This window comes from Armigeres subalbatus, chromosome 3, assembly GCF_024139115.2.
Source record: "Armigeres subalbatus isolate Guangzhou_Male chromosome 3, GZ_Asu_2, whole genome shotgun sequence".
Lineage (NCBI taxonomy): Eukaryota > Metazoa > Arthropoda > Insecta > Diptera > Culicidae > Armigeres > Armigeres subalbatus.
The window spans coordinates 305879556-305904464 of NC_085141.1; the positions used below are offsets into that span (position 1 = coordinate 305879556).

Genomic DNA, 24909 nt, shown 5'->3' on the forward strand with positions numbered 1-24909 from the left:
CGTGAGAAGGTGAAGTTTCTTTTTTTTTTCCTGAAAGCATTACTGTGGCGACCAACAGCAGCAAAGTCGCCGTCACGTAAAAAGCTACCTACTCGGTGGAGTAGGCAGCAAACAGGCTAAGTAAAATATTGTATCCCATTGTCCCGTTGAACTCGATTCATCCACACTTCAGTGGTGCCGTTTTGTGTTCTGCCTATAGTTAGGTACCGGTGGATTACAGTGGGCCAAAAAGCGAAAAAGTTCGCCTGAAATATTATTAATTCATTTCGCTTTTTCTGTGTTTTTGTTGTTGTTTTGTTATTATTATAGTTAAATCTTATTAGTATTATCTCATATTATTTTTTTTATTATTATTTTGGGGATTTTGGGTTATATTACATGGACGAAGAAAACGGAGGCGAAACGCCTCCCAAACACAATGTCGTTCACACGCGATTCTACCAGGCTTCTTCGCCTGGGCCTTGGGTTGTTTACTTTCGGCAGAAAGTGAAAAGTATTGATTTTTTGGGAATCAAACGCGACTTGACGCGTCGTTTTTCGAAAACTGATTTTCATCATATTAATCGGAACAAACTACGTGTAACCGCACCTACATATCAGGATGCAAACGATATTGCAAAAGACCAACTGTATAATGTAGAATATTTGGTTTATGTGCCCTCGTGGGAGGTCGAAATTGAAGGCGTGATAAACGTAGCTAGCCTGACTTGTACGGATGTACTTGCAGGAAAAGGTCGCTTAAAGAATGCCCTGCAATCTACTGTGGATATTCTGGATTACAAGGAGTTGAATTTAGCTGCCATGGTAGATTGTAAAAAAGTGTATTCCAAGTCAGGTTCACTTCGGGTGACGTTCGCCGGTTCGATTCTCCCAAAATATGTAGATATTGAAAATGTGTTATATCCGGTGCGTCTTTTTGTGCCGAGGGTGTTTAATTGTACCAACTGCAAACAGTTGGGGCACACTGCCGAGTTTTGCGACAACAAGCCCCGTTGTGGCAAATGTTTTGGGAGGAGTCAAGCCAACAACAAGCTACAAAATGTGCTTATTGTGGTCTACATCCTCCCCATGGTTTGCAAAAATGCCCGGTGTACAGGAAGCGCACCCAAAAAGTTAAGCGTTCGTTAGTACAGCGCTCTAAGCAGTCGTATGCAGAAATCGTGAAGTCGCAAGACACATCCGCAACTGCCAACGCAACGGCTGCTATTTCAGCTGCCGTTCAAGTAAGTATAGACGAATCGAACTCTGATGTAGCCGATATGGATGATTTTGCGGAGTTACACGTACCCGAAAAGAGGAAGAAACTGTCTTCCCCGGGATTGCGCCGTAAGAAAACAAAAATCGTCCCTAAAAGCTTGCAAAAATTCGATGGTAATGGGGGATTATTTAAAATCCCGAAGCAGCCTGTCTACACTGCACCTTGTGACCCATGTTGCAGTAAGACATTCCCGCCATTGCCTAAAACTGATGTTTCAAAGATACATCAGACAAGAAATATATCTAAGCAGAAAACTGCTACTCGCACTTCTAAGAAAAGAATCTCGTCCAAGCGAGGACTGATATCCTTTAAGGACCTTGTGGACCGTATTTTGGAATTATTTAATGTACCCAATTCAATGAGGGCAATTATTGACATCTTTTTACCAACAGTAGAAACATATCTGAAGCAATTAATTGACTGTTTCATGGCCCCTTCTTGCATCTTCTGAAGATGAAATCAACTTCCACGATTTTAACATTATTTGCCTAGATCGGGATGATAACTATGGTGGCGTTCTTCTGAGGATCAAAAAATGTTACCCTATTCTACAAAATTCCCATCCCAATTGTAAATGGCTTGGAAATCGTCGCTTGCCAAGTAAATGTAAAGAATAAAGTTTATATTCCACCAAATGCCTCGCTTAGTCGTCGACATCTTTGGAGCGCAGTTTCGCTTCCAACTCGAATAGGACCTCAAGGTCAAGAAAGTCGATTAGATCTGTCTTTATGCTCAAACTCACTATCATTAGATTGAACGTGGAAGGTAATCCAAGATCCCCATGGTAGTGACCACATGCCGATAGTCACCACAATCAAAAATGGCTATCAACGATCAGAGCCAGTTCAGGTTCCTTTCGACCTCACGAAGAACATTGACTGGCAAAAATTTGCATCGGCGGTAAAAATTGGTATTGAATCAACTGATATTCTTCCGCCACTGGATGAGTATCGATTCCTTACCGAATTGATTCATAAAAGCGCACTAGAAGCTCATAAACGACGCGTTCCAAGTACATCTGTCATAAGAAGACCAGCCACTCCTGGATGAGATGATGAATGTACTAAGTTGTATTCCGAGAAATCTGATGCCTTCAAGGCTTTCCGTAAATATGGAAGGTCTGAGCTTTTCGAAGAGTATTTGAGGCTTGAAAGAAAGCTCAAAAATCTTCTCAAGGCTAAAAAACGTAGCTACTGGCGACGTTTTGTCGAGTGACTATCACGAGAAACTTCAATGACAACACTTTGGAAAACGGCCCGCAACATGCGGAACCGCACTTCCACCAACGAGAGTGAAGAATACTCCAATCGATGGATATTCAACTTCGCAAAAAAGGTCTGTCCAGATTCCGTACCAGCAGAACCGCTATTTCGAGAATCATTCAATGATCCCGGTTCTTTGGGTGGACCATTCTCAATGCTGGAACTTTCTATGTCTCTTCTTTTATCGAATAACTCTGCTCCGTGATGCGATAACATCAAATTCAATCTTCTGAAAAACCTCCCAGATATCGCAAAAAGACGATTACTTGACCTGTACAACTGTTTCATGGAGTACACATTGTGCCACCTGAATGGCGACAGGTCAAAGTAATAGCTATTCAAAAGCCTGGGAAACCAGCGTCTAATCACAATTCATACCGACCGATTGCCATGCTATCGTGCATGAGGAAATTATTGGAGTAAATGATCCTTTCAAGAATTGATCATTGGATCGAACAAAATGCGGTTTTCGAAAAGGTAAAGGAACAAATGATTGTCTAGCGTTGCTCTCTTCACATATACAGATGCCCTATGCGCATAAGGAGCAATTGGTTTCAGTTTTCTTGGATATTAAGGGCGCTTTTGATTCAGTTTCCATAGAAATACCGTCGGCAAATCTGCACAGTAGTGGATCACCCGTTATTTTAAATAATTTCTTGTACAACTTGTTGTCAGTGAAACATATGAACTTTACTCTCGGCTCTCTGTCAACTTCCAGAAATAGCTACATGGGCCTTCCCCAAGGATCATGTTTAAGTCTCTTGCTTTACAATTTCTATGTTAAAGATATTGACGATTGTTTGGAAGAACAATGCACATTTAGACAACTTGCAGATGATGCCGTGATCTCGCTAAGAGGTTCATGTGCAGAAGTCCTGCAAAGACCATTGCAAAGGTCCCTCAATAATCTGACTGTTTGGGCCAGACATTTCGAGTTTTCACCGCAAAAAAAACTCAGTTGGTTATGTTTACTAAGAAGCGGTACCCTGCTCAACTGAAACTAAAGCTGTTGAATGATAACATAAACCAATCTTTATCTTCAAAATACCTTGGGGTCTGGATTGATTCTAAGTGTACCTGGGAAACCCATATTGATTATTTGATAGAGAAATGCCGAAAAAAGATTCATTTTCTACGTTCTATCTCCGGAACTTGGTGGGGCAGCTCCTCTCAGCAGCTGAGTGCCACCAGATCAAACTGGAACGAATTCAATATCGTTGTTTGCGTATTGCTCTTGGCCGTATGCATTCAACGCATAACATGAGCCTGGAGGTGCTTGCTGGAGTAACTCCTTTAAAGCACCGATACTGGGAACTTTCACTTAGAATACTGATCAAATGTGGGACAAGTAACACACTTGTCTTAGAAAATTTCGATAATATGCTTGAACTGATTCGTCAGTCAAGATTCCTGAGGGTCTACCTCAACTATATATCGACTGATCTTTGTCTTCCATGTTATAATCCACCACGAGTTAGCTTCATCAACGACAGTTCCTCCATTGAATACGATTTGTCCATGAAACATGCTATTCAAGGAATACCAGATCATCTTCGAAATCTTTCCATTCCCCCTATTTTTTCCGAAAAATATGGACATGTCAATTGCAACAACAGATATTTCACTGATGTTTCTCGCATTAACGGATCCTCTGGCTACGGTGTTTTCAATGTAAATTCAATCATCTTCCGAAAACTTCAAGAACCGTGCTCGGTTTATGTTGCTGAGCTGCCAGCAATTAACTTCGCTTTGGGGATAATTTCCGATCAGCCCGTAGACCATTATTTCATCTTCTCGGATAGTCTTAGTTCTATCGAGGCACTCCGGTCGATGAAACCTGTTAAGCACGCATCTTACTTTCTTACAAATATAAAAGAGCAGATGCGTGATTTGGTCGAAAGATCATTCCAGATTACCTTTGTATGGGTCCCATCATATCGCCTAATCTATGGCAATGAGAAACCGGACACGCTAGCAAAGGTGGGCGCAAAGGAAGGTGAAGTTTATGATAGACAAATCTCGAACAACGAGTTTTTCCCATTAGTCCGTCAGAGTACTCTTCAAAATTGGCAAATAAATTGGTCACACAACGAACTTGGACGGTGGCTATTTTCTATAGTTCCTAAAGTTTCTGCGCGAGCGTGGTTCAGAGGTGAGGACTTGAGTCGAGGCTTCATTAGCGTGATGTCAAGGCTTATGTCCAATCACTATTCACTAAACGCACATCTGTGCAGAATAAACCTTGTCGATAGCAACTTATGTAGGTGCGGAGCCAGTTACGATGACATCGATCACGTAGTTTGGTTCTGCTCGGAAAATGACGCCTCCAGAGAGCAATTATTAGATACCTTTGTGGCCCGAGGTAAACAACCCTTCAGGGAAGTAAGAGGTGTATTGGGAGATCGCGATGTGGATTATATGCAAGCCATCTATGCCTTTCTTTGCTCGGCTGATATCAAAGTCTAATGCCCGTGTTTTTCTCTTTCTCAGTTTTTTTTTTCCGTTCGGTTCTGTTTTTCTGTTCCGTGTAGCACAAGGCCCTGACCATCCGGAAGATGCTCCATGCCGAACAAAAATCGAGCACGACGCCACGCAAAACCGTTTCCAACGTCAAATGCCCGGATGAGCAGCTGGAATAACCTAAACCCATATTCCTACCCCGTCCGTCCTGAATTAAGTAATTTTTAACCTTGAGTCACCACGAGTATTATGGTCTACGTCCCCCTTCCCTACTAACTGTTAATGATAAGATGATACTCATTGTAAAAATATCATACTTAAGAATAGCGGCTCCGCAAAGTGTCACACACGACTGAGCCTACCAAATAAATGAAATGGTAAAAAAAAAGACTACTCATAGTTTGACTGATATTGAGGTAAAATTTCCGTGGGATTAAAAGAGAAGGCAATACAATTTTACTTAGTCACTGAGTAGTTAGTTAGTAGTAGTAGTAGTTAGCGTGTATTATTTTCGTATCTCTTCTAAGTTCGTTCTAAGAGAAAAGAGTTTTGAGTGAAAGATGTTTCCCGCCACAAATTACGAAAAAAATATACTCCTTCGACCCAAAAACGTTTGATTTCGTCTCATCGAACATGCAACTGAAACGGAAAGTCATTATTTGGTCACATTTTCTGCAACTGAAAGTTACTATTCGGTCTCTTTTTCCGTCAGCTTTGGTCACTAAAGTCACTATTTTGAGCGGCATCGGTCGCTACCAGTCCTGCATTTGTTACCACTTCAATATCATAACGTCTCTTGCTCTTCTTATGCTACGTTGGGATACGTAGGAAGTAAAGAAGTGCGGCATTTATTAATTTTCGAGATTATAACAGGAATAAAAACGTTGATGTAAATACCTGCCGTACGTGCTTTTATTTTCCAATATTGCTACAGATCCATTTTCTGAATTCAAGCCACTGATTTTAGTCATGATTTCAGGTCATAAGTGATGCATTGAGGATTTATTTACTACAGTAAAACAATGACTCATAAATAATTGCATGGATTTCATTAAATGGAACCATATACAATTTTTTTTCAATTTTCCGAGTTTTTGTCATGAAAGCATTACCCAGCCCCTAAAAACCAATTTCCAGATCCCATGAACTTGCCACATTGAGTGGATAATAAATGTGAAACCTATTAATGTACAGCCAATGGAAGGTAATGAATGAGTTTGCAGCGTTTGATCGGTGGACTCGAGTGCATCTCATAAATAAGCGGATGAAATTCATGCAAAGCCGATGTTAAAGTATCGGCCAATCGAGCCGTTTTCAGAAGATGCTTTGATTTATATTCTACATCCATCAACACAGAAATTTCCATTCGTTTCTATAACGAGCGTTTGTGCAGTTCAGTTAGTATAGGCAAGGCGAAACTTCTCTCTTGCAGCGCCAAAAACCTACCCCGTCGTGACTTTTTCGTTTGCGAATAAATGCACATGGCTTGTTCTGCCGCTAGGTAGCAAGCCTGACACGGAATGCCCGAATCTAGCAGATACAAAATAACAAACAGAAAATAAAATGAAGATTATACCTCCACCATATCCCTTACTTCTATGAACCCATCACCAATGCATCATTGAACAGAAGATAACCGTAGAAGAACCCAGTCAGCAGTTTACTCACCTATCGTGTGTACCTCCAACTGGTGGCCGGTGAAATGCGCCCTCAACTGATACAGGTAGGTCATCACGGCGAGCTTGTCCGGCACGGCCAACATATTCATATCCCGAGGTTCTATAACTCGCGGTATGCCCAGCTTTTCTGCCGCATCGAAGGCCGTCCGACAGTTTTCTATCACATTCCCGGGTGAAAGTTTACTCATATCACTTGAAATGTAAAATTAAAGGATTATTAGATTGCAAATCGAAGCTGTTTACTTCGACAAACCACTCACACTAAACTAGGATAAAAGTGGTGGATGATTGCACAGAAGGCCATTCCATTGCGCCAACTGGTGGTGAGATTGGTAACCTTTACTCCGTTGTAGTTCCTGGTTATTTCCTTGCACCATTCGAGCAGATCCTGTCCCGGAGTGCTGTCCCGCAGGATCGGTTTCTTCAGCTCGATCACTGGTTCCGGCACTGGAATGTTGACCACGGCTGGTGTAGGCTCCGGAACATCCGTAACGATGACCTTCTCCTTTTCCGGTTTGTGATCGTAGCTCTTGATAAGCTTCAGAGGTTTCAGTTCCGCTCGGCTACTTTGCAATTCTTCGGGAGATTTTTTGGTAAGTTCGCTATCTATGCTGGGCGCTATAGGTGGGAGAGGTGCAACCGATGCCGGTTGTTTTGGTTGTGGGGGACTCTCCTCCTCTTCGAGTGCCTCCAGAGGGTCAAGCTGTTCGTCTTCCAGCTTTTGAGACTCTTCGAGCGTCATCTCGTTTGACGGGGGATCTTTCCGGAAGTTCCAATCTGTTCGCGGTGGATCTGTTATACTTAGTTCAGGGGGTTTCTGTTTATTATAATCTCGTTCGTCTGGCTCTTTGATACTTATACCTCCTTCGCTGGTAAGGGAAATATAGCCGCGATCGTTGAGAACCTCTTTGAACATATCTTTCGAACCACTCATCACTGGCGTTAGATCTTCCGATAGGGAAGGAACTGTAAAATAAAAAAGTTTATTAAAATTTAAAAAAATGCGCTCTAAGTTGAACAAACTTACCACTCATGGGCGTCGCCAGGTCTGAAGTATTCAAACTGGTTGTCAGCTGCTCCAACTGCTGCGTGAAATCCAACACGTGCTCCGAAATCTCAATCGAGTTCTCCAAATCGGGAATATCCTCCAAATCGTCCAACGGTGCAATATCCGTCACATTGTTGACCGACATCAGCGAGATGATACTCTGCATGTCCTCATCGGTAGCTTTTCCTTCCCTCAAAAACACGCAGCTGAGCGTCAATTCCAACTGTGCCGACACGATCTTTTTCGAAACAGGCCTCAACTCCAGCATGAACGTTTGCTGTGTGGATTCTATACTAGCATATTTGCGCATGTTAATGGTGGCGGATGCCAGAAGCCGCTTCTTGCCCATCTGGGATACATCCTCCAGCACAAAGGTCCAGTCTTTGTCCTCCAGTTCGTGCGTCCGGATGTCTTTGAACAGTGTGACGGCGATGGTGTGGTTGTCCGGCATAGGCCAAGCCATTGTGCTACACACGGGATTCACGAGGTCCGGTTCCCACGCCATTGGACTGGATACCACTCGCCGAGAGCGGCGAGTCCATACCACGTGCAAGCTGTGCGGGCGCCTGGAAGAGATGGAGAAATAAATGTTGTTATTGCATGAACAGTTGATTAAAAAGGATGAATATTAAAAATAACTTCGAAAAGCACAATAGCAGCAACAAGATCCAAGAAAACAGTCCTATGCATTGCTGATATCGAAAACTAATCTAAGATAGAAGCACAAATAATAGGTTGAAGTAAAGGTAGGCGTTTGGAATAAAATGTAGTAATTAGTAAAAACGTGCCTAATTATCAAAATAATAAAACCTGTAGTACATAAAACAGAACTAAGCCATAATTCACTTTACGTTTCGTTGTATCTCGAAACAAATATAAAACAGAGCGCCAACCTCGTACGTACTAATTTATGCGCTCATTGCTGGCAATAAAACCACTCATATAAGAAAAGAGCCCATTTTATAAGATTTATTTTTATAAGACAAATATGGGACCTATGAGATGAAGAACCGGAACAATAAACCTACATTAGTAAAAATCAATAATTCAGAGATGTGTAGACGAGTAAGCGACGAATGCCAGATCACAATTGAATCATTTGTTTGAGAAACTGCATAGGGTTAATGCTCCTGGAGTTCATCTCATAGCTCCGATATTCATCCCACGAAAAACAAAGCAATGAAAAGGAATTCGATTTGTTTCTTATTTTTGTGATTTTTTCAGCAGTGAGCACGCATGTTAGCAAAAAGAAGCAACAAAATTGGTGCCGTATTTCTTCGTTTCGCGATGAGATGAATATATGTTCAGTGAGAGAGATGGAAAACGGAGCTTTTCTCTATATCCATTCTAGGTACATAATTTCGAGAAAACAACAAATAACTGTTTTTGAGCAAATTGGCACCGAATCTTTCGATTTCTTCGATACAGATCATTAATTTTTAGGAAAACTCAATACCTTGGTGCATTTTTAGTATAAAAAATGTACGCAGAACTTCATAATTGCTCTTTAAAGAGCGTGCATATATATAGTTTCTCAAACAAACGAAAAAACATTCATACATTCCTGAACAACATGTTTTTTTCGTATTTTTTGTCAAAATACGTAATTTTGGACGAGGATTCAGAATATATAAAAATCTTATTTTGGCCAAAAATGTTACATATGCAGTTTCTCAAACAAACGGTTTAATTGGACTTGGAACATGGACCTGCAAGTTGCAGGGATTCGCAGGTTGCGACAGGATAGTCGACGATAAATTGCGTTGCAGGAAATGGGTTGGTCAGGACAGAAAGTGCGGAAAACCGGCCTGTTACCAAAGCTGTGGCATTACCAACGAGCTGGGAACTGGTTTCAAAGAGTTGGGCAAGATGCGCTTCTTAAGTAGTGCGTTATGAATCATACCCACCCATACCCAGTAGCCTTTTGTAGTTTTTAACACAGTTTTCATTTTTCTAAACTTCTTCACTTGCAAATATCGTAAATATATGGAAAATAAATTGACGAGCTCGGTGGTCTAGTGGCTACCGCTTCTGTCTTATTAGCAGGAGGTCGTGAGTACAATTCCAGGCTCGTCCCTTTCCTACTTGTATTTCTATCTTAGTTCTTTCTGTGTTTCACGTTCTACCAAAACTGTCCTACTGTTTTAACCTTCCACACAATCCCAAAACCTTCCGTGGCACCTATGAGAGTTCGTAGAGTTCTCTGCATCTTTCTTAAGTAGGTGTCCAACTAACCATCCTTCTCCTTGCAAATGCTGAGGACGTGGCCAGGACAGATCTCGACTATTGGAGGGTGCATTGCTTCCATCTAAGACAGGGCCGGATTTAGCGTGGAGGGGGGGGGGGGTTGGCCCCGGGCCCCCACAAATCTTATGTACCAAAACCAATCTTTTTTGTACATTTTGGGGCCCCCACAAGCTGTCGGCCCCGGGGCCCCCTTCCGGCTAAATCCGGCCCTGATCTAAGAGATAGTGATTAGTCCCAAATCAATATCTGTGGTAACGGATAAAAGTGATGCTACTCTCATACAATAGTCTTGGCTTGTACCATCTACGAATTTGTGAGAATTGCTCAATGCTAATGCTAATGCTAATATATGGAAAATAAATTAATCATATAATAGTATTTTCGTTAACATGTCCCTGGTAAGCGTGCTATTGGGGAAATCTAGAACGCACTCTCACAGTCAGTGTGGTAGTATCTTACATACAACCTATCAAAAACCAGATGTTTTGATTTTCTCCATTTGTTTGCATGCTGCCTTTATTCAACGGAAGCAAAATGGCTTGTAATATAAACAGCAACCTATTTTTATCTTTGTATGTATGTATGTTCGAAATCAACAATCAACCGTAACATAATGGGCCAAGGTTTGAGCCGTTCACCCTACTATGTCTGCAACTCGATTCGTGCAATTGCACAACATGTGCAAGATTTAGTTCAAAAAATGTATTGGAGGGTAACCACTTCCACCGAAGGAGGAAGAAGTTGTATGGACCGAAAAAATATTGAAAAACTTTGCACCCATTTTTCTCAAAACTAAGTTTTTGTCACTTACACCGCTTTGCATTTGACCCCCTCAATTATCACTGGAGATTTTCACTTTCATCTGACTCAGCTCAAATTTGGGTAAGTTTTCTGAATCAGAAAATCAGGCTCAAGATAAACATTTAATTCGTAGCCTCCTAATAAATGTTGGCTCATTTACGCATAAAGGCAAAACACATTTTTACCACTTTGCAAAATTAACAGATTTTTGTTTTGTCTCTGTCTGTCTGTCCCGTAGAGCGCCGTAGCTCTGGCCGTCCGGAAGATGCTCCCATTCGAACCATTCTTCGAGCACGACGACACACCACATCGTCCCCGACGCCAAATGACCGGATGAGCTGCTGAAATTCCTTGATTATGATGATTCCCTGATTCCCGAATCCTAATCCCCGTCCATCCTTAAACATTGTAAACCTAACCTCGAGTCACCACGAGTACGTTGGCTTATTTCCCTCTCTTACTAATTTAATAATAAGATTATGTCGAATGTACATATCTCAAAGAAACGTGGCTCCGTAAAGTGTTATACACGCCTGAGCCTACCAAATAAACGAAATTGGAAAAAAAAAAATAAAAAAAATTAACAGATTAAAGGTTAGTACGATGTAGCTATCATTTTTAATCCAAATTGTAATCAGCGTAAGAGCCGGGTAAAAGCTATTGTATTTTAACAAATTTTACAAAAATGAAAAATAAATGCCAACGCCGGCAATCTTGTTCGTAGTTGGCACTAAGATCAAATCACGAATCCTCCCGCGTGGTGTCTATTTAGCGTGTGCTTTATCCCTCTATGTTCAATACATTAGCTCTTTTTAGTGATAATCAAGTATTGAAAAAGTTTGGTGAACTTTTGAAATTTGTTGCGTCATACAATATTATGAAGCGGAAAAACGGACGGATACCGGCGTTACTATCTGTCTGTTAAACCTGCTACTCCATGTTTTGAAATTTTCACCATGAACTCATGGAAGAATGGTAGTAGACGAGCTGGGTGGTCTAGTGGCTACCGCTTCTGCCTTATAATCAGGAGGTCGTGGGTTCAAATCCAGGCTCGCGTCTTTCCTAATTTGTATTTCTATCTTAGTTCTTTCTGTGTTCAACGTTCTACCAAAACGATTCCTACTGTTATAACCTCCCACACAATCCTAAAACCTCCCGTGGCACTTATGAGAGGTCGTAAAGTTCTCTGCATCTTTCTTAAGGTGACTGGGGGAGGCACTACACACCGTTTTATTTATTTTTACCATTTGTCTCTTTCTAGCATTGTCACCTTGTAATTTTGGAGCGACATATTTCAATTTGCAGTTGTTTGATGTAACTGTAAACGTATCAGAATGTAGATTGCGAGTAAGCACGCACCGGTATTACTTTTTCAAAATCATATTTGTTTTAGAAAAAACTCAAAGGTGCAGCCCGATCGGGTTGTACGCAAAGGTGACGTAGGACTCCGTAGCTATACGAAATTGATGGTATTTGCCATAATAATTTGTGTCTCTTTATCAACATTGAGCAAACTGCTCGGAGGTCAACTGAATCAAGAAGGCGAATAGTTGCTCTCAGTTGGATGGACTTTGAGTCTCTAACGGAATTTACATGACCATTGGCCGCATCGCCGCTGAAGCCATTCGACTGGCTTTCAGTGGAGAATATCACAATCCTAGAATACTTCTTCTTCTTCTTATTGCCACTATCCCTATATTAGGACAGAGCCGCCTCACAGTTTAGTGTTCATTAAGCACTTCCACAATTGTTAACTGCGAGGTTTCTAAGCCAGGTTATCATTTTTGCATTCGTATATCATGAGGCTAACACGATGATACTTTTATGCCCAGGGAAGTCGAGATAATTTCCAATCCGACCGGCTAGACCGGCACCGGGAATCGAACCCAGCCACCATCAGCATGGTTTTGCTTTGTAGCCGCGCGTCTTATCTCACGGCTAAGGAGGGTCCCAATCCTAGAAGACACCATCCTCAAAAATGTCCGAAATAAAGGAGAAATAAGCAGAATCAGAAGCACGAAAGCAAACGCAAATATATTTATTTGCAACGTTTGGTTTTCGCCCGCGATGGCAACGTACGTGGCAAAGTGAGGAGAACTTCAAGAAATAATTACACATAGTTCTTTTCAGGACTTAAACTATTTATCCAAGAAGAGGTATTGGCGTCTTCATCGAATTGGCTGTCATCGGCAGAAATTGAAATTTTCTGGCAAAATTATTTGGTTTTGTTTCTGTTAGTCATTAGAATTGAAGTCAGTTTTTTCCGAGCCACCATTTTATACAAAAGAAAGTTAATCCGAGATAAATTTTCTTCAAAGTGCAGAACTTGGCGACGGCAGAAAGCTACTCTTCGGTAACAGAATCACAAACGGTCGATGGAATGGATGATGCAATAAATTTGTTGAATGGATGTAATCACTAACAGCAACCAAGCTACCACGCCAAGCCCGATGCCCCCGAAACAGTCCATTTTCGCAATTAACTCTTTCTTTCCATAAAATGTTGGTCCTGAGAAGAACCAATTTTCTTTTCTCAATGCGCATTTCCAATAACTAACTGCATCCAAACGCTTGTCAGCACCTTGCGTTGAAATTTTCCAACCGCCACTAGATGATTTTTCGCTAAGCCTCCAACATTTGGAATAAATTTTCAGCATTGCCACTGCTACCCACGCCTTCGTGCTGCTGTGTCCGCTCCGCTGCATCGAATGTCGAATCGCTCTTTGTGGAATCCCGATCAAAATGGCTCGCGCGCGCCGGACAGCAGCTTTCTTGTATTCAATAAATTAAGCCCGTTAGCCCCGCCCCTTTGTGATCTGATATGGGTGTAATTATAATGTGCACTCATAACGATTAATGAAGGGGCGGGGCTAATAAAAATTACTTCATTAGATATAAGAAAGCTGCTTTTCGGCACGCGCGAGCCATTTTGATCGGGTTTCCGCAGACAACGGACCGCTCGGAGAATGTTATTTGCCACCGCCTTGCAAGCGGGAGAAAATGCAACAAAAATATACGTAAAACAAATCAAAACAAGGCACGTTACATTTTTTAGCGAAGAATCCTAGTGGGAAAACGTATCATAAGTGAAAAAAAAATTGTTTTGCACTTTTATTCCCAAGCAATTTCGTCAAAAAACAAAAAACCAAATATACAAGAGAGGCAAAGCATTTTTAAAGCTAATCACGCCATAATCTAACACATGAGATACTAAATAATTATTACCAATGGAAAAAAGTATATATTTATCGTCATTTTTCAACGAATTATAACTGAAAATCCATCTTCCACTCGAAACTTACAATCTGTTCGTAAAAAACCGTTCTCAAATTGACATTTCAATTTTTATGGCTCAAATACATCTGGGGAATTATTAGGTAGTAAATATAGCCACTACATGGGAAATAATAAGTAGAGCTCTTGTTAATTAACAAAAAAACCCAGATTAATCCACCTACAGTGAGATTTTGACCCTTCCTTAGTTATAAGGAATTTTATTCCAGACTCCAGTATTTAAAACGAGATAAAACTACTCAGCTTCCCACGGCGATTTACTGTGAAAGTGACAAAATAATTGCTTACCCAAAGGCGGATGTCTTGGGTTGAGTGACAACTTAACGAATGATAACGTACTGTACTTCATGCTGCCTATCTATAAGGCGCTCGTCGGATTGAATAACTATTGTGACATGGTTAGCAACTATCGTAACGCTGGTTGCATATATTGTACTCGTAATTTCCAGAGACCACGATATTAATTAATCCAGAACTAACTAAATCAGTCATTGATCTGAGCGAAACTCAATAGCGTTCAATAATAACATACATTTCACCTTGTGGATGCCTAATTTGGTAAAACTAAACTTGTTCAATACCTTAAAAATGAGCGAGTTTTTTATGGTAGTAAATTTCAGAATTTGCACACATACGCACACATACATGCATACAAGTGATCTATTAGTGTCTCAAAACATGCTCACATTTGCCATCTAGCTTCTACTGAAGAAATTTTTGAAATCCCTTTCAATTTTTACGTTTTTGCTTTTCTGAGAAGATTTTTTTGTACATGCTTCTATATGTTCCTCAATAAAAATCATTTGTTTCTTTGAAACAAATCAGAAAAATAGGCATAATTCCATATCATATCATTTGTTATAATTATATTTTCAATGTCAAAGTGAATTTGTTTCAAATACCATACATTTTATTTAATAATTAACGAGATTTCTTGATAGATTAATACGTAACACACCTGCGTAACGCATACAAAGTGAAATTATAGACACTTCCGAAGGAAGGGTCAAAACATATAATTTGTTGGTGGCAATATAGTTGCCAGTGCCTTATAAATGGTTTAACCGCTCTTTGTGAAATCCCGATCAAAATGGGTCGCACGCCGGAAAGCAGCTTTCTTATATTCAATAAGTTAAGCCCGTGAGTTTGAATGGATGGAATCACTAACAGAAACCAAGCTTCCACGCCAAACGCCGATGCCTCCGAAACAGTCTTTTTTCGCAATTAAACCTTTCTATTCAGAAAATGCTAGTCCTGAGAAGAACCGATTTTCTTTCCCCAATGCGCCTTTCCAACAACTAACTGATACCACAATTTGTTATAAATGTAATGTAATAAAAGCATCGCCACTGGCGGCACGGGATCGCAACAGTGCTATTTTTGTAGTCAACCCTTTCTTCATATAAAATGCTGGTTCGTTGAGGTTTAATGATCTCCAGCAACACACCGAGGACCACCACTAATGCGATGGATTTCCGTTGAAAATGTTACCAGCACCTCCGTGATGCTGTGTCCGCTCCGCTGCGATCGCTTTGATACGTTCGCTTTGCTTGTTCAAACTGAGGATTAGATCCAAACCCGCAAGCGATTGATTTTTGATGTCTGTGCTAGTGATGCATATACGTGATTGGTTGGTTTACCTATTTCTAATTTTTCATCAATTATCTATAATAAATAGTTAAAAATTAGTATTTTCAAATAAATACAAAGAAGCGTTGACTTATCCTTGATCGAATGGTCCAAAAAAATTGAAAATCCATCGAGAAACGGCTGAGATATTAAAGTTTAAAGTCTATCATATTTTCGTGACGGTCCCCTATTTTCGCAATCGTAAAGTGTACCCCAACATAGAAAAGACAGACGTAGTCCTACGTCAAAAATTAAGCATTCAATGATGAAAATGATGACAATTTGATGATTGTTCGTGTTTCCCGTGTCACCTTAAGCGGGTGTCCAACTAACCATCCTTCCCTTCCCCTTCCTCAGTATTCGCAAGGACGTGGCCAGGACAGATCTCGACTATTGAAGAGTGCATTACTTCCATCTAAGAGATAATGATTAGTCCCAAATCAACATCTGTGGTAACGGATGAAAGTGATGCTACTTGTGCGGCCCAGTTCTGCCGAACGAGCTATCCGTGTCACGGTTTGTGCTGCTGCCTTATCGTGCGTGCGACTCCGTTCGTTGTCTGACGAGGAAAGAGGCAAAATCATTGCCTGCTATTCACTAGTCAGTGTTGGCAACCAAAACCGTTATACGATATTTGCATATCTGTCATTAATGCACTCTAGAAGTGCATTGCCCAATTCCTAATATATCTCACCCTCACAGGGGAATGTGAATCTTCTTTCACTAAAAAAGAGAAAAAAAAAACATTGACTTAGGATTTTCATAAACAACTATTTACATCATTACAGCCAAGTCTAATTTTACAATCCAGTATTCAATATCCGTACTCAATTCCTATATTCAAAATCATCATAATTCAAATTGGAAATCAAATATTTCAATACGATTTTCCAATCTGATACTCAAATCCAATGTATGAACACGAAAAGCAAATTCAATATTCCTATTCAATGAACAAAGTTTTCATCCCAATCCAACATTGGAACGCTTTTATAATGGAATACCAATATCAAACATTCATATAAAACGAACAGTGGGTAATGTCTGTGACATAACCGCTAAGTGGACGTAGGACTTGACTTGACTATGCCTTTAAGATACATAATATGTTCAAATTTCTCACATCAACTATTTTCGATAAATAATCGGCGTTGCATACCATTCCTTGGCAAAATCTTCTCATCAAACCGACACAGAAATCAAATCTACCTCGAACAAGAATCATCAAAAACAATTCAGGAAGTATCTGTCCGGTCACGGAATATTAGCCTCGACAGTGGCAACCTTCCCGCTGAAGAACTGCCTGAAATAAGCCACAAGTTGGCCCAGCAGGGGATGTAGGGCCTCCTAATCCATGCGATAGCGACTGAAGAGAACATTATTTTAAACTCTTAGAGCCTTGAAAAAGGATGTTTGCTTCGGCTAAGTCCAAAAAGTAAGAAAACGATCTTTTCAAATAACCGTGAATTTCTAGTGGTGGTATAAAAAAGACGCTATTTATGAAAATCACGCATAAAATTTTATCACTAGAATATTGGATTTGGCACCTAAGTACAATTTCTATCCCGAAGGGTATTGAAAGCTTTGATATTGATCTCTATTATTGGCTCTCTGAAGAACCGTTTGTTTTTTGGACATACATGTTGCATCATGTGGCTTTTCTTCAGCCTGTCTCGGCTCATCACCGATGCCGGCCGGTCTCGGCTCGACTCTGCTGCTGCTGACGGTATCTGCTCAGCATTGCTGCTTTGTCGGGTCTGTAGGGTGGACTGCTGCTGTACTGTCTAGGTTTTGGCTGATGATGGTGGCTTCGATGGTGTCGAGCCGAAAAAGCGGTCGATGCAGACTTCATTCCCTGTTAAAAGAGTGAGAGCTGTTCAATCGATGATGCGGTTGCTTCGCTTGTCCCGGTCAGAATGAAAGGAAAAATCGCGTTGCGCTATTTTATGGCTTCTCGGCAGACCCATCGGCTGCTCATTCGCTGGTGTCTGCACCAATCAGAACGTGGTAATGGAATAATGCAAGAATGATGCGGTACCCATATTTATAGGTTCCCTTGATCTCAATGTTTTTCATTGAAAACAGTTTCATGCCTATTGAAACAAGTTTTTCGGGTCTTATCAAGCATGGACATGGAAGGCATACTTGAAATCTGTCGATTGAGGGGCTTACCGCAGAAATTCGTCCATTGAGACGAACGCTATTAACGATTAAAATCTTTCAACACAGCGTAACGCGGTCGATTTGAATATTTTGGAATGACACCCAGTATAGTAAAGAGAGACGTAAGTCCTACGTCAAAATAATCGAGTTTTTGTTTCATTCTCTTCATCTTCATAGACGAATCCAAGGAAAAATAAGAAGAAGACACACGACGGTGTTAACTTTGACAGATCCTACAGCACAGCATAGGAAGATCATTTTAAAATGCTTATAATAAATTCTAGACAAATTGTAATTAAAATCTGATTGATGTATGATACGGAAAAAGTTCCGAACTGTATGATAGATACATTTTTGGAAAATATTCAAAAAATTGAGATAAGCTTCTAAATATGTAATTCAGAACTTTTTCCGTATCGTACATCAATCAGATTTTAATTACAATTTGTCTAGAATTTATTATAAGCATTTTAAAATGATCTTCCTATGCTGTGCTGTAGGATCTGTCAAAGTTAACACCGTCGTGTGTCTTCTTCTTATTTTTACTTGGATTCGTCTATTGGCGGAGTAGCAACCATTGATATGTACAGTCAGTCTAAGCTAAGCTAAGCTAAGCATTCTCTTCATCTTCATTGGCTCTGCATTGCAACTGATTATCTATTTACGTGTTCTATAGCATTTCCACAGTACTTAATCGAAAGTTTTATTTATGCCTTTATGCCAAGTCGAATCCGATAGACAAATCATTCAATCCGACGCTCTTCCAGAGCGTCTTTGACATTACAAGTCGAAACCGATGAGTAAATCATTTAATCCAACGCAACGAAAACACAAACAAAATCGATGAAAGCGCCATCGGTGGCTGATTCACCACCTACAAAAAATTAATCAACCGTTAAAAACCTGAACGATGGAACATGTGTTTAGTGAGACGTCTGTTTCTCTGAGGTCTTGGCTTGTACCACCTACGATTTTGTGCGAAATGCTCAATGCTCATGGAAGAATGGTAGTTGGAAATCGATAAAATGTATGGAAAAATCAGGTATTTCGCAAATTTTTGGAAACTTGGAGTGTTTAAGAAGAAAGTAGTGATAAGGAATGAAGTATGATGTGAAGCGATTATCCACTGCACTTAATTGGCACTGATTAGTAGTTTTATAGTGATGAAATTTCGATTTTACTACCACTGAATCAACGCCATCTTGCATTGAACGTTTTGACTGATACAATATACATTATAGCGGCCTGCCAATGTCATATTTATCCTATACAAATTCTCACAAACCTCATCGTAGTGGTGAAGCGTGGCAAGCTACCGTTTGTTTTTATTGAGAATTGCGTTAGGATTATTGCTTTGGAAGTGTTTGAGAAGGCTGGAGGCTACAGAATGGCATCCCAATTCACCAGATGTAAACCCATATGATTATTCTAAGGCAAAGGTTATTCGCACCCAAAAGGCTATCAAGTAGGCTAGTGCACAGTACGATGCCGCTCAGCTAGAAATGTTTTTTTTTTCGGGACCTGGAAAATCTTTCCCAGGAGTATTTGGCGTACCCTCCCGAGAGAATCGAAAAGCAGGACCAGGGATACCTGGTTTTTGAAATCCCCCACAATGAGACGTGCGGAGAGAATCAATAATTATTCTTCAAGAATTATTCTTCTTTGATGCGCATGGGAACCAGCGACAAAAGAGAACCAACGACAAAGCTTTGTTTTTGTCGGAGATAATAATGACAAAGATCCGAAAATTTTTGTCAGCAACTAAAAAAAGGCAATTTTGTTGCTAACCTTTAATCCCGTTAATCCCGTCGTAGTTTCTGCTTTTATGGAAAAGTTCGAGAATCTCAACTCAGATTACAAAAATGGCATTATATTCTCGGAAATATCAGAGCATGGACATCTTTGTGCGAAGTATCTTTATAGACAAAACGTCATTCGTGAAAATGATCGCACGCGGTCAAGAAACCCAACCAAGTTTATAAAAATTAAAAATTCGAAAATAAATCGTTTTAATTCGGAGTTTAATTGCGTAATTATTTCCCTCGCGCTCGGTAATTTTCGGTCCAAGTGTCCTACAGTCCACCCCCAACACATTGGTCCTTCGAACCGGATTATGGAGAAACTGTTTGGCCGTCGAAATGCGCTTGTGGCGCAAGTGAAAGGGGAGCTTTCGGTCGCTCAAAACCTCAGTGAAAGCAACTCACAAAGTGAGGTTAGGGAACGATTGGATCAGCTCAAAACGCTTGCCGACAAATTCCGTGCGGTGCAAGGGGAAATTGAGGAAAACCAAGAAAATCCTGCTGCAATTGCGTCAGTGTTCGATGTGCGCGAAGAGTTTTTCGGTGCATATTATAAAGCAAGGAATCTACTCGAAAGTGCTCCGGAGGAGGTCGGTTCCTCTGCCACCCAGCAAACAAATGCAGATTGTAAAGACTGGAAGGAAGCTATGCAACTGCTCATCGAAACGCAACGTCAACTTTTGCTTTCGGCATCGCTCAAGATGCAATACCTTTTCTCGTATTTGGAGGGAGACGCCAAGCGGTTGGTGAATAAATTCACAATTTCCAGTGTGAATTATGCTAAAGCATGGGATGCGCTTTGCACCTATTATGACAAGAAGAGATTTACGGTTTTTTCTTTGGTTCGAGAGTTTATGGATCAGCCGGCAGCGTTAAGTTCCAATCCTCTGGCATTGAACAAGCTGGTCTCGACATCTGATGAAGTGGTTCAACAGCTGGACGCGCTTGGCAAGGAATACCGCGGGCGAGATCCGTGGTTAATTCACCTGCTGCTGGAAAAGTTGGACCGTGATACGCAGGCTTCTTGGTCGCAGGAAGTAGTTGAAAACGACAATCCATCGTTCGAAGATTTATTGTTGTTTCTGAGGAAACGGTCTGAGGCATTGGAGACATGCTCAGCATTTTCAAAGAAGGAGGTGTGCCATAAAGAAGCAAAATCAGTGACAAATGAGAAGAAAGTGAGGGCGTTACATTCAGTTACATCAACCCAAAAGTGCGCGAAATGCTCAAAAGAGCATAATACGTATCTGTGTGAGGATTTTAAGCAGATGAGTGTCGAGGACAGACGAAGGTCAGCGGCCTAAGCGAAAAGGAATTAGGAACCACCCGCGGTGTAGTCACTCTGCAACTAGCACCCAGGTTCAACAGCGTTATCGTCATTTCCACCAATGCCTACGTTCTCGGTAAGTTGACCTCTACCATTCCTTCCCAAAAGTTCAAATTGAGAAATATGAAGCTACTGGAAAACATCGGTGAGTTGGCTGACCCAATGTTCAATCGGCCGGCTTCCATCGACATCATCCTCGGATCTGATGTCTTTCTTGCGCTGCTTGAAGGTGGCCAAGTCAAAGACGAATGCGGCCTTACGGTGGCCCAACGCACGGTCTTTGGTTAAATCGTGGCGGGGAGGTACGACGAAGCGGAGAACATTCGCAGCAACCACGCTATCATTAATCTGCACACGGAGGTAGACTTGAATTGTACTTTGCGACTTTTCTGGGAGCAAGATGAGCTACACAATAGCCATCAATTAACTATATCGGAAATCAAGGTAGTTGATCATTTCAAATCGACATTGACACGGGGTCAAGGTGGTTCATCGTTCGATTGCCATTCGACGATTCGAAGCCCCCTCTAGGCGAATCTATGACTGCAGCACGAAAGCGACTCAAAATGATAATGAAGCGATTCGAATTTCAACCGGAGTTCAAGCGGGAGTATAACATTTTTATGCAAGAGTACTTGAAGCTAAATCACATGGAGGAAGTCCCACCTGAGGAGATCGAGAAAGACGCAGCAAAGTGCTATTACTTACCGCACCATGCGGTAATCAAAGAGGGAAGCTCGACAACTAAACTCCGCGTTGTTTTCGACGCTTCCAGTGCATCTTCAACAGGTGTGTCACTGAACGACCGATTATTAGCTGGTCCAAACAACAACAATGATGTCTGGGCGTATCTCTCCGATTTCGGTCACACCGAGTGGCATTTACCGGCGATGTGGCAAAAATGTACCGCCAAGTTTGGGTACACAAAGAGGATCGTGATTATCAACGAATTCTTTGGTTCGACGAAGAAGCTCAAGTGAAGCACTACAGACTCCGTACGGTGACGTACGGAATCAAGACAGCCCCGTATCACGCGATTGAATCCATGCGAGAAGCAGCAAGACCCTACGAGAAGATTTATCCGGAGGCGGTTAACCGAATCACAACCGACTTCTATGTCGACGACTTTCTTTCGGGAGCGGACACTGAAAACGAAGCCATGCAGCTTAAGGATCCGGTGAGCAAAATTCTGGGTTCTGCAGGATTTGAGCTCAGAAAGTGGACGTCCAACAGCGAAGCACTTCTATCGGAATCAACGCCGGTGCCAATCAAGCTTTCGGAGCAGGAAGAATCGGTGAAGGCATTGGGTATTCTATGGTACCCCACGGAAGATGAGTACGGATTCAAGATTTCTCTACCGGTGAACAACGTTAACACAAAGCGGCAAATGATTTCGGATTCTTCGAGATTGTTTGACCCGTTTGGGTGGTTATACCCAGTTATCGTAAAAATCAAAATACTGTATCAACATTTATGGCTTTTTGACATTGGATGGGACGAACCATTGCCGCTGGCAATCATGTCGGAATATTCCGTAGTCCATATGGACTGCATTGAAGAACAATTTGCATCGCTTGGAGGAGATACGGATTCCAAGGTTCACCGTTAATGTTGGTGGAAAACTTCAAATACACGGCTTTTCGGACGCCTCTGAACAAGCCTATTCGGCAGTCGTCTACTCTCGTGCAGTACATGATCTAGAAAACGTTAGCGTGGCAGCAAGGTCAAGAGTAGCTCTAACCAAGCAGGTATCCCTTCCTCGCTTGGAACTAAATGGAGCTCTGCTATTAGCCGAACTCATGAATAAGGTCCGTGAGGAATGGTCTCACTTGGAAGTCGAGCAATGGGCGTGGACAGACTCTACAATCGTTCTCCAGTGACTATCCGCGCATCCAAGAAAATGGAAAACCTACGTGGCGAACCAAACAGCGGAAATACTGGAACATTTGCCACGACATCACTGGAACCACGTCAAAAGCGAGGAAAACCCAGCAGACTGCGCAAGTCGCGGTCTTTCTCCGACCGACTTCGTTGAACATGAGCTTTGGTTCCATGGCCCAGGTTGGTTGAAGGACAATCAATCGACATGGGACATTTCGTCGGTGCAGTTCTGTAAGGAGGAGGAAGATTTAGAAAAACGACAACCAAAGGTACTGCACGTCTCCATAATACCCGTACCAGCTTTTAGAAAGATGATCCAATTTCACGCTGATTATTCGTACTTTGGCTTGGATTAATCGTTTTGTGCATAACTTCTTATGCAGAGTAAGCGATAATTGACAATCGGATGAACTCACGCCAGATGAACTAAAGCAGGCCAGACTACAGATGGCTCGTGCAGTACAACATGAGATATTCGAGTCGGAGCTCGAGCAGCTGTGGAAGGGAGGTGCCCTGAAACCGAAGAGTCATCTTTCGTCGTTGTATCTATTTTTGGACGACAAAGGTACAATGCGGGTAGGTGGTAGACTACAAAACTCGGTCCTACCATATGAAGCCAGCCATCCAATTATTTTGCCTCAGAATCATCGAGCAACAACTCTTTTAGTGCGTGAGCTGCACCTGCGTAACCTTCACGCGGGCCCGAATCTGTTAACAGCGTGCATTAATCAACAATACTGGATTATCGGATGTCAATCAGTAGTGCGCAAGGTTGTTCAAGAATGTACTAGATGTGTTCGACTCAAGGGAAGACTGGCAAATCAACTAATGGGCAACCTTCCACCAGCACGAGTACTAGCGACGCGGCCCTTTTACCTTGTCGGCATCGATTACGCCGGCCCACTAAAAATCAAGGCCACGTGTGTCCGAGGAGTTAAGGTGATGAAGGGTTACATTGCGGGGGTATACCCCGTTAGGCACAAGTACGTTAGGCATAAAGATGTTAGGCATAAGTCCGTTAGGCATAATGGACGTTAGGCATAACGGACGTTAGGCATAATGTACGTTAGGCATAATTGACGTTAGGCATAAATGACCCAAAGAACAGCCTATGACATAAAGAAGGCAGAATTATGCCAAACGTCTATTATGCCTAACGTACATTATGCCTAACGTCCGTTATGCCTAACATCCATTATGCCTATCGTACTTATGCCTAACGTCTTTATGCCTAACGTACTTATGCCTAACGTCGCGGACCCCATTGCGGTATACGTGTGTTTATCAATATCAACACGTGCCGTACATCTTGAGGCTGCCGGCGACATGTCAACGAATACCTTCCTTGGCACTCTGAAGCGCATTATATCTCGCCGAGGTTATCCTAGCGAAATATGGTCAGATAATGGCACCAATTTTATTGGGGCCGATCATACATTGCAAGGTCTTTTGAAGCAAGTGCGCACCCACGATAAGGAGGCAAGCCGGTTTCTATCCAACATAGGAATAAAGTGGAACTTCATACCGCCTTCCGCGCCCCATATGGGCGGAATATGGGAAGCCGCCGTGAAAAGTGCAAAAGTGGTGGCTGAACTGGGAACCGAAGCTATCACGTTTGAAAATCTTTCAACAATACTGTGTCAAGTCGAAGCTTGTCTAAACTCTAGGCCCATCTGTGCCTTATCTACCAATCCAGACAGTTGTGAAGCTTTAACCCCGGGACATTTTTTGATTGGGCAACCGGTAAACCTCATTCCGGAACCCGACCTGATGAAGATACCGACCAACCGGTTGGAACACTGGCAGCAATTACAAAAGAAAACATCAGTCATATGGAACCGATGGAAGGATGAATACCTCTCCAGTCTCCAGCCAAGGAACAAGTGGCGAACAGTGGAACCCAATGTTCTGGTGGATCAGCTGGTTTTGGTGAAGAACGACAACGCTCCACCTGCCCAATGGGAACTGGCCAGGGTGGTGAAGGTGCACGCCGATGGGGCTGGAATCGTACGGACTGTGGCTTTGCGTCGAGGACAAGCGCTGTATCAACGGCCGATACACA

The 24909-nt window shown here is 41.8% G+C and overlaps 1 protein-coding gene across 12 annotated transcripts in view; it reads right to left on the bottom strand.

Annotated features, from left to right (window-relative positions):
* The window catches only part of LOC134225113 (EH domain-binding protein 1), a 78164-nt gene that overhangs the window by 7335 nt on the left and 45920 nt on the right, over positions 1-24909 (bottom strand). For 11 of the 12 annotated variants that reach the window (XM_062704908.1, XM_062704910.1, XM_062704911.1 and 8 more), the window contains 4 exons: positions 7687-8273; positions 6920-7625; positions 6649-6851; positions 6427-6510 (listed from right to left, as the gene is read on the bottom strand). In XM_062704908.1, the coding sequence (XP_062560892.1) occupies positions 6427-6510; positions 6649-6851; positions 6920-7625; positions 7687-8273 (1580 nt within the window). The remainder of the gene's footprint in view (positions 1-6426; positions 6511-6648; positions 6852-6919; positions 7626-7686; positions 8274-24909) is intronic. The other variant, XM_062704907.1, reaches the window with a different exon arrangement.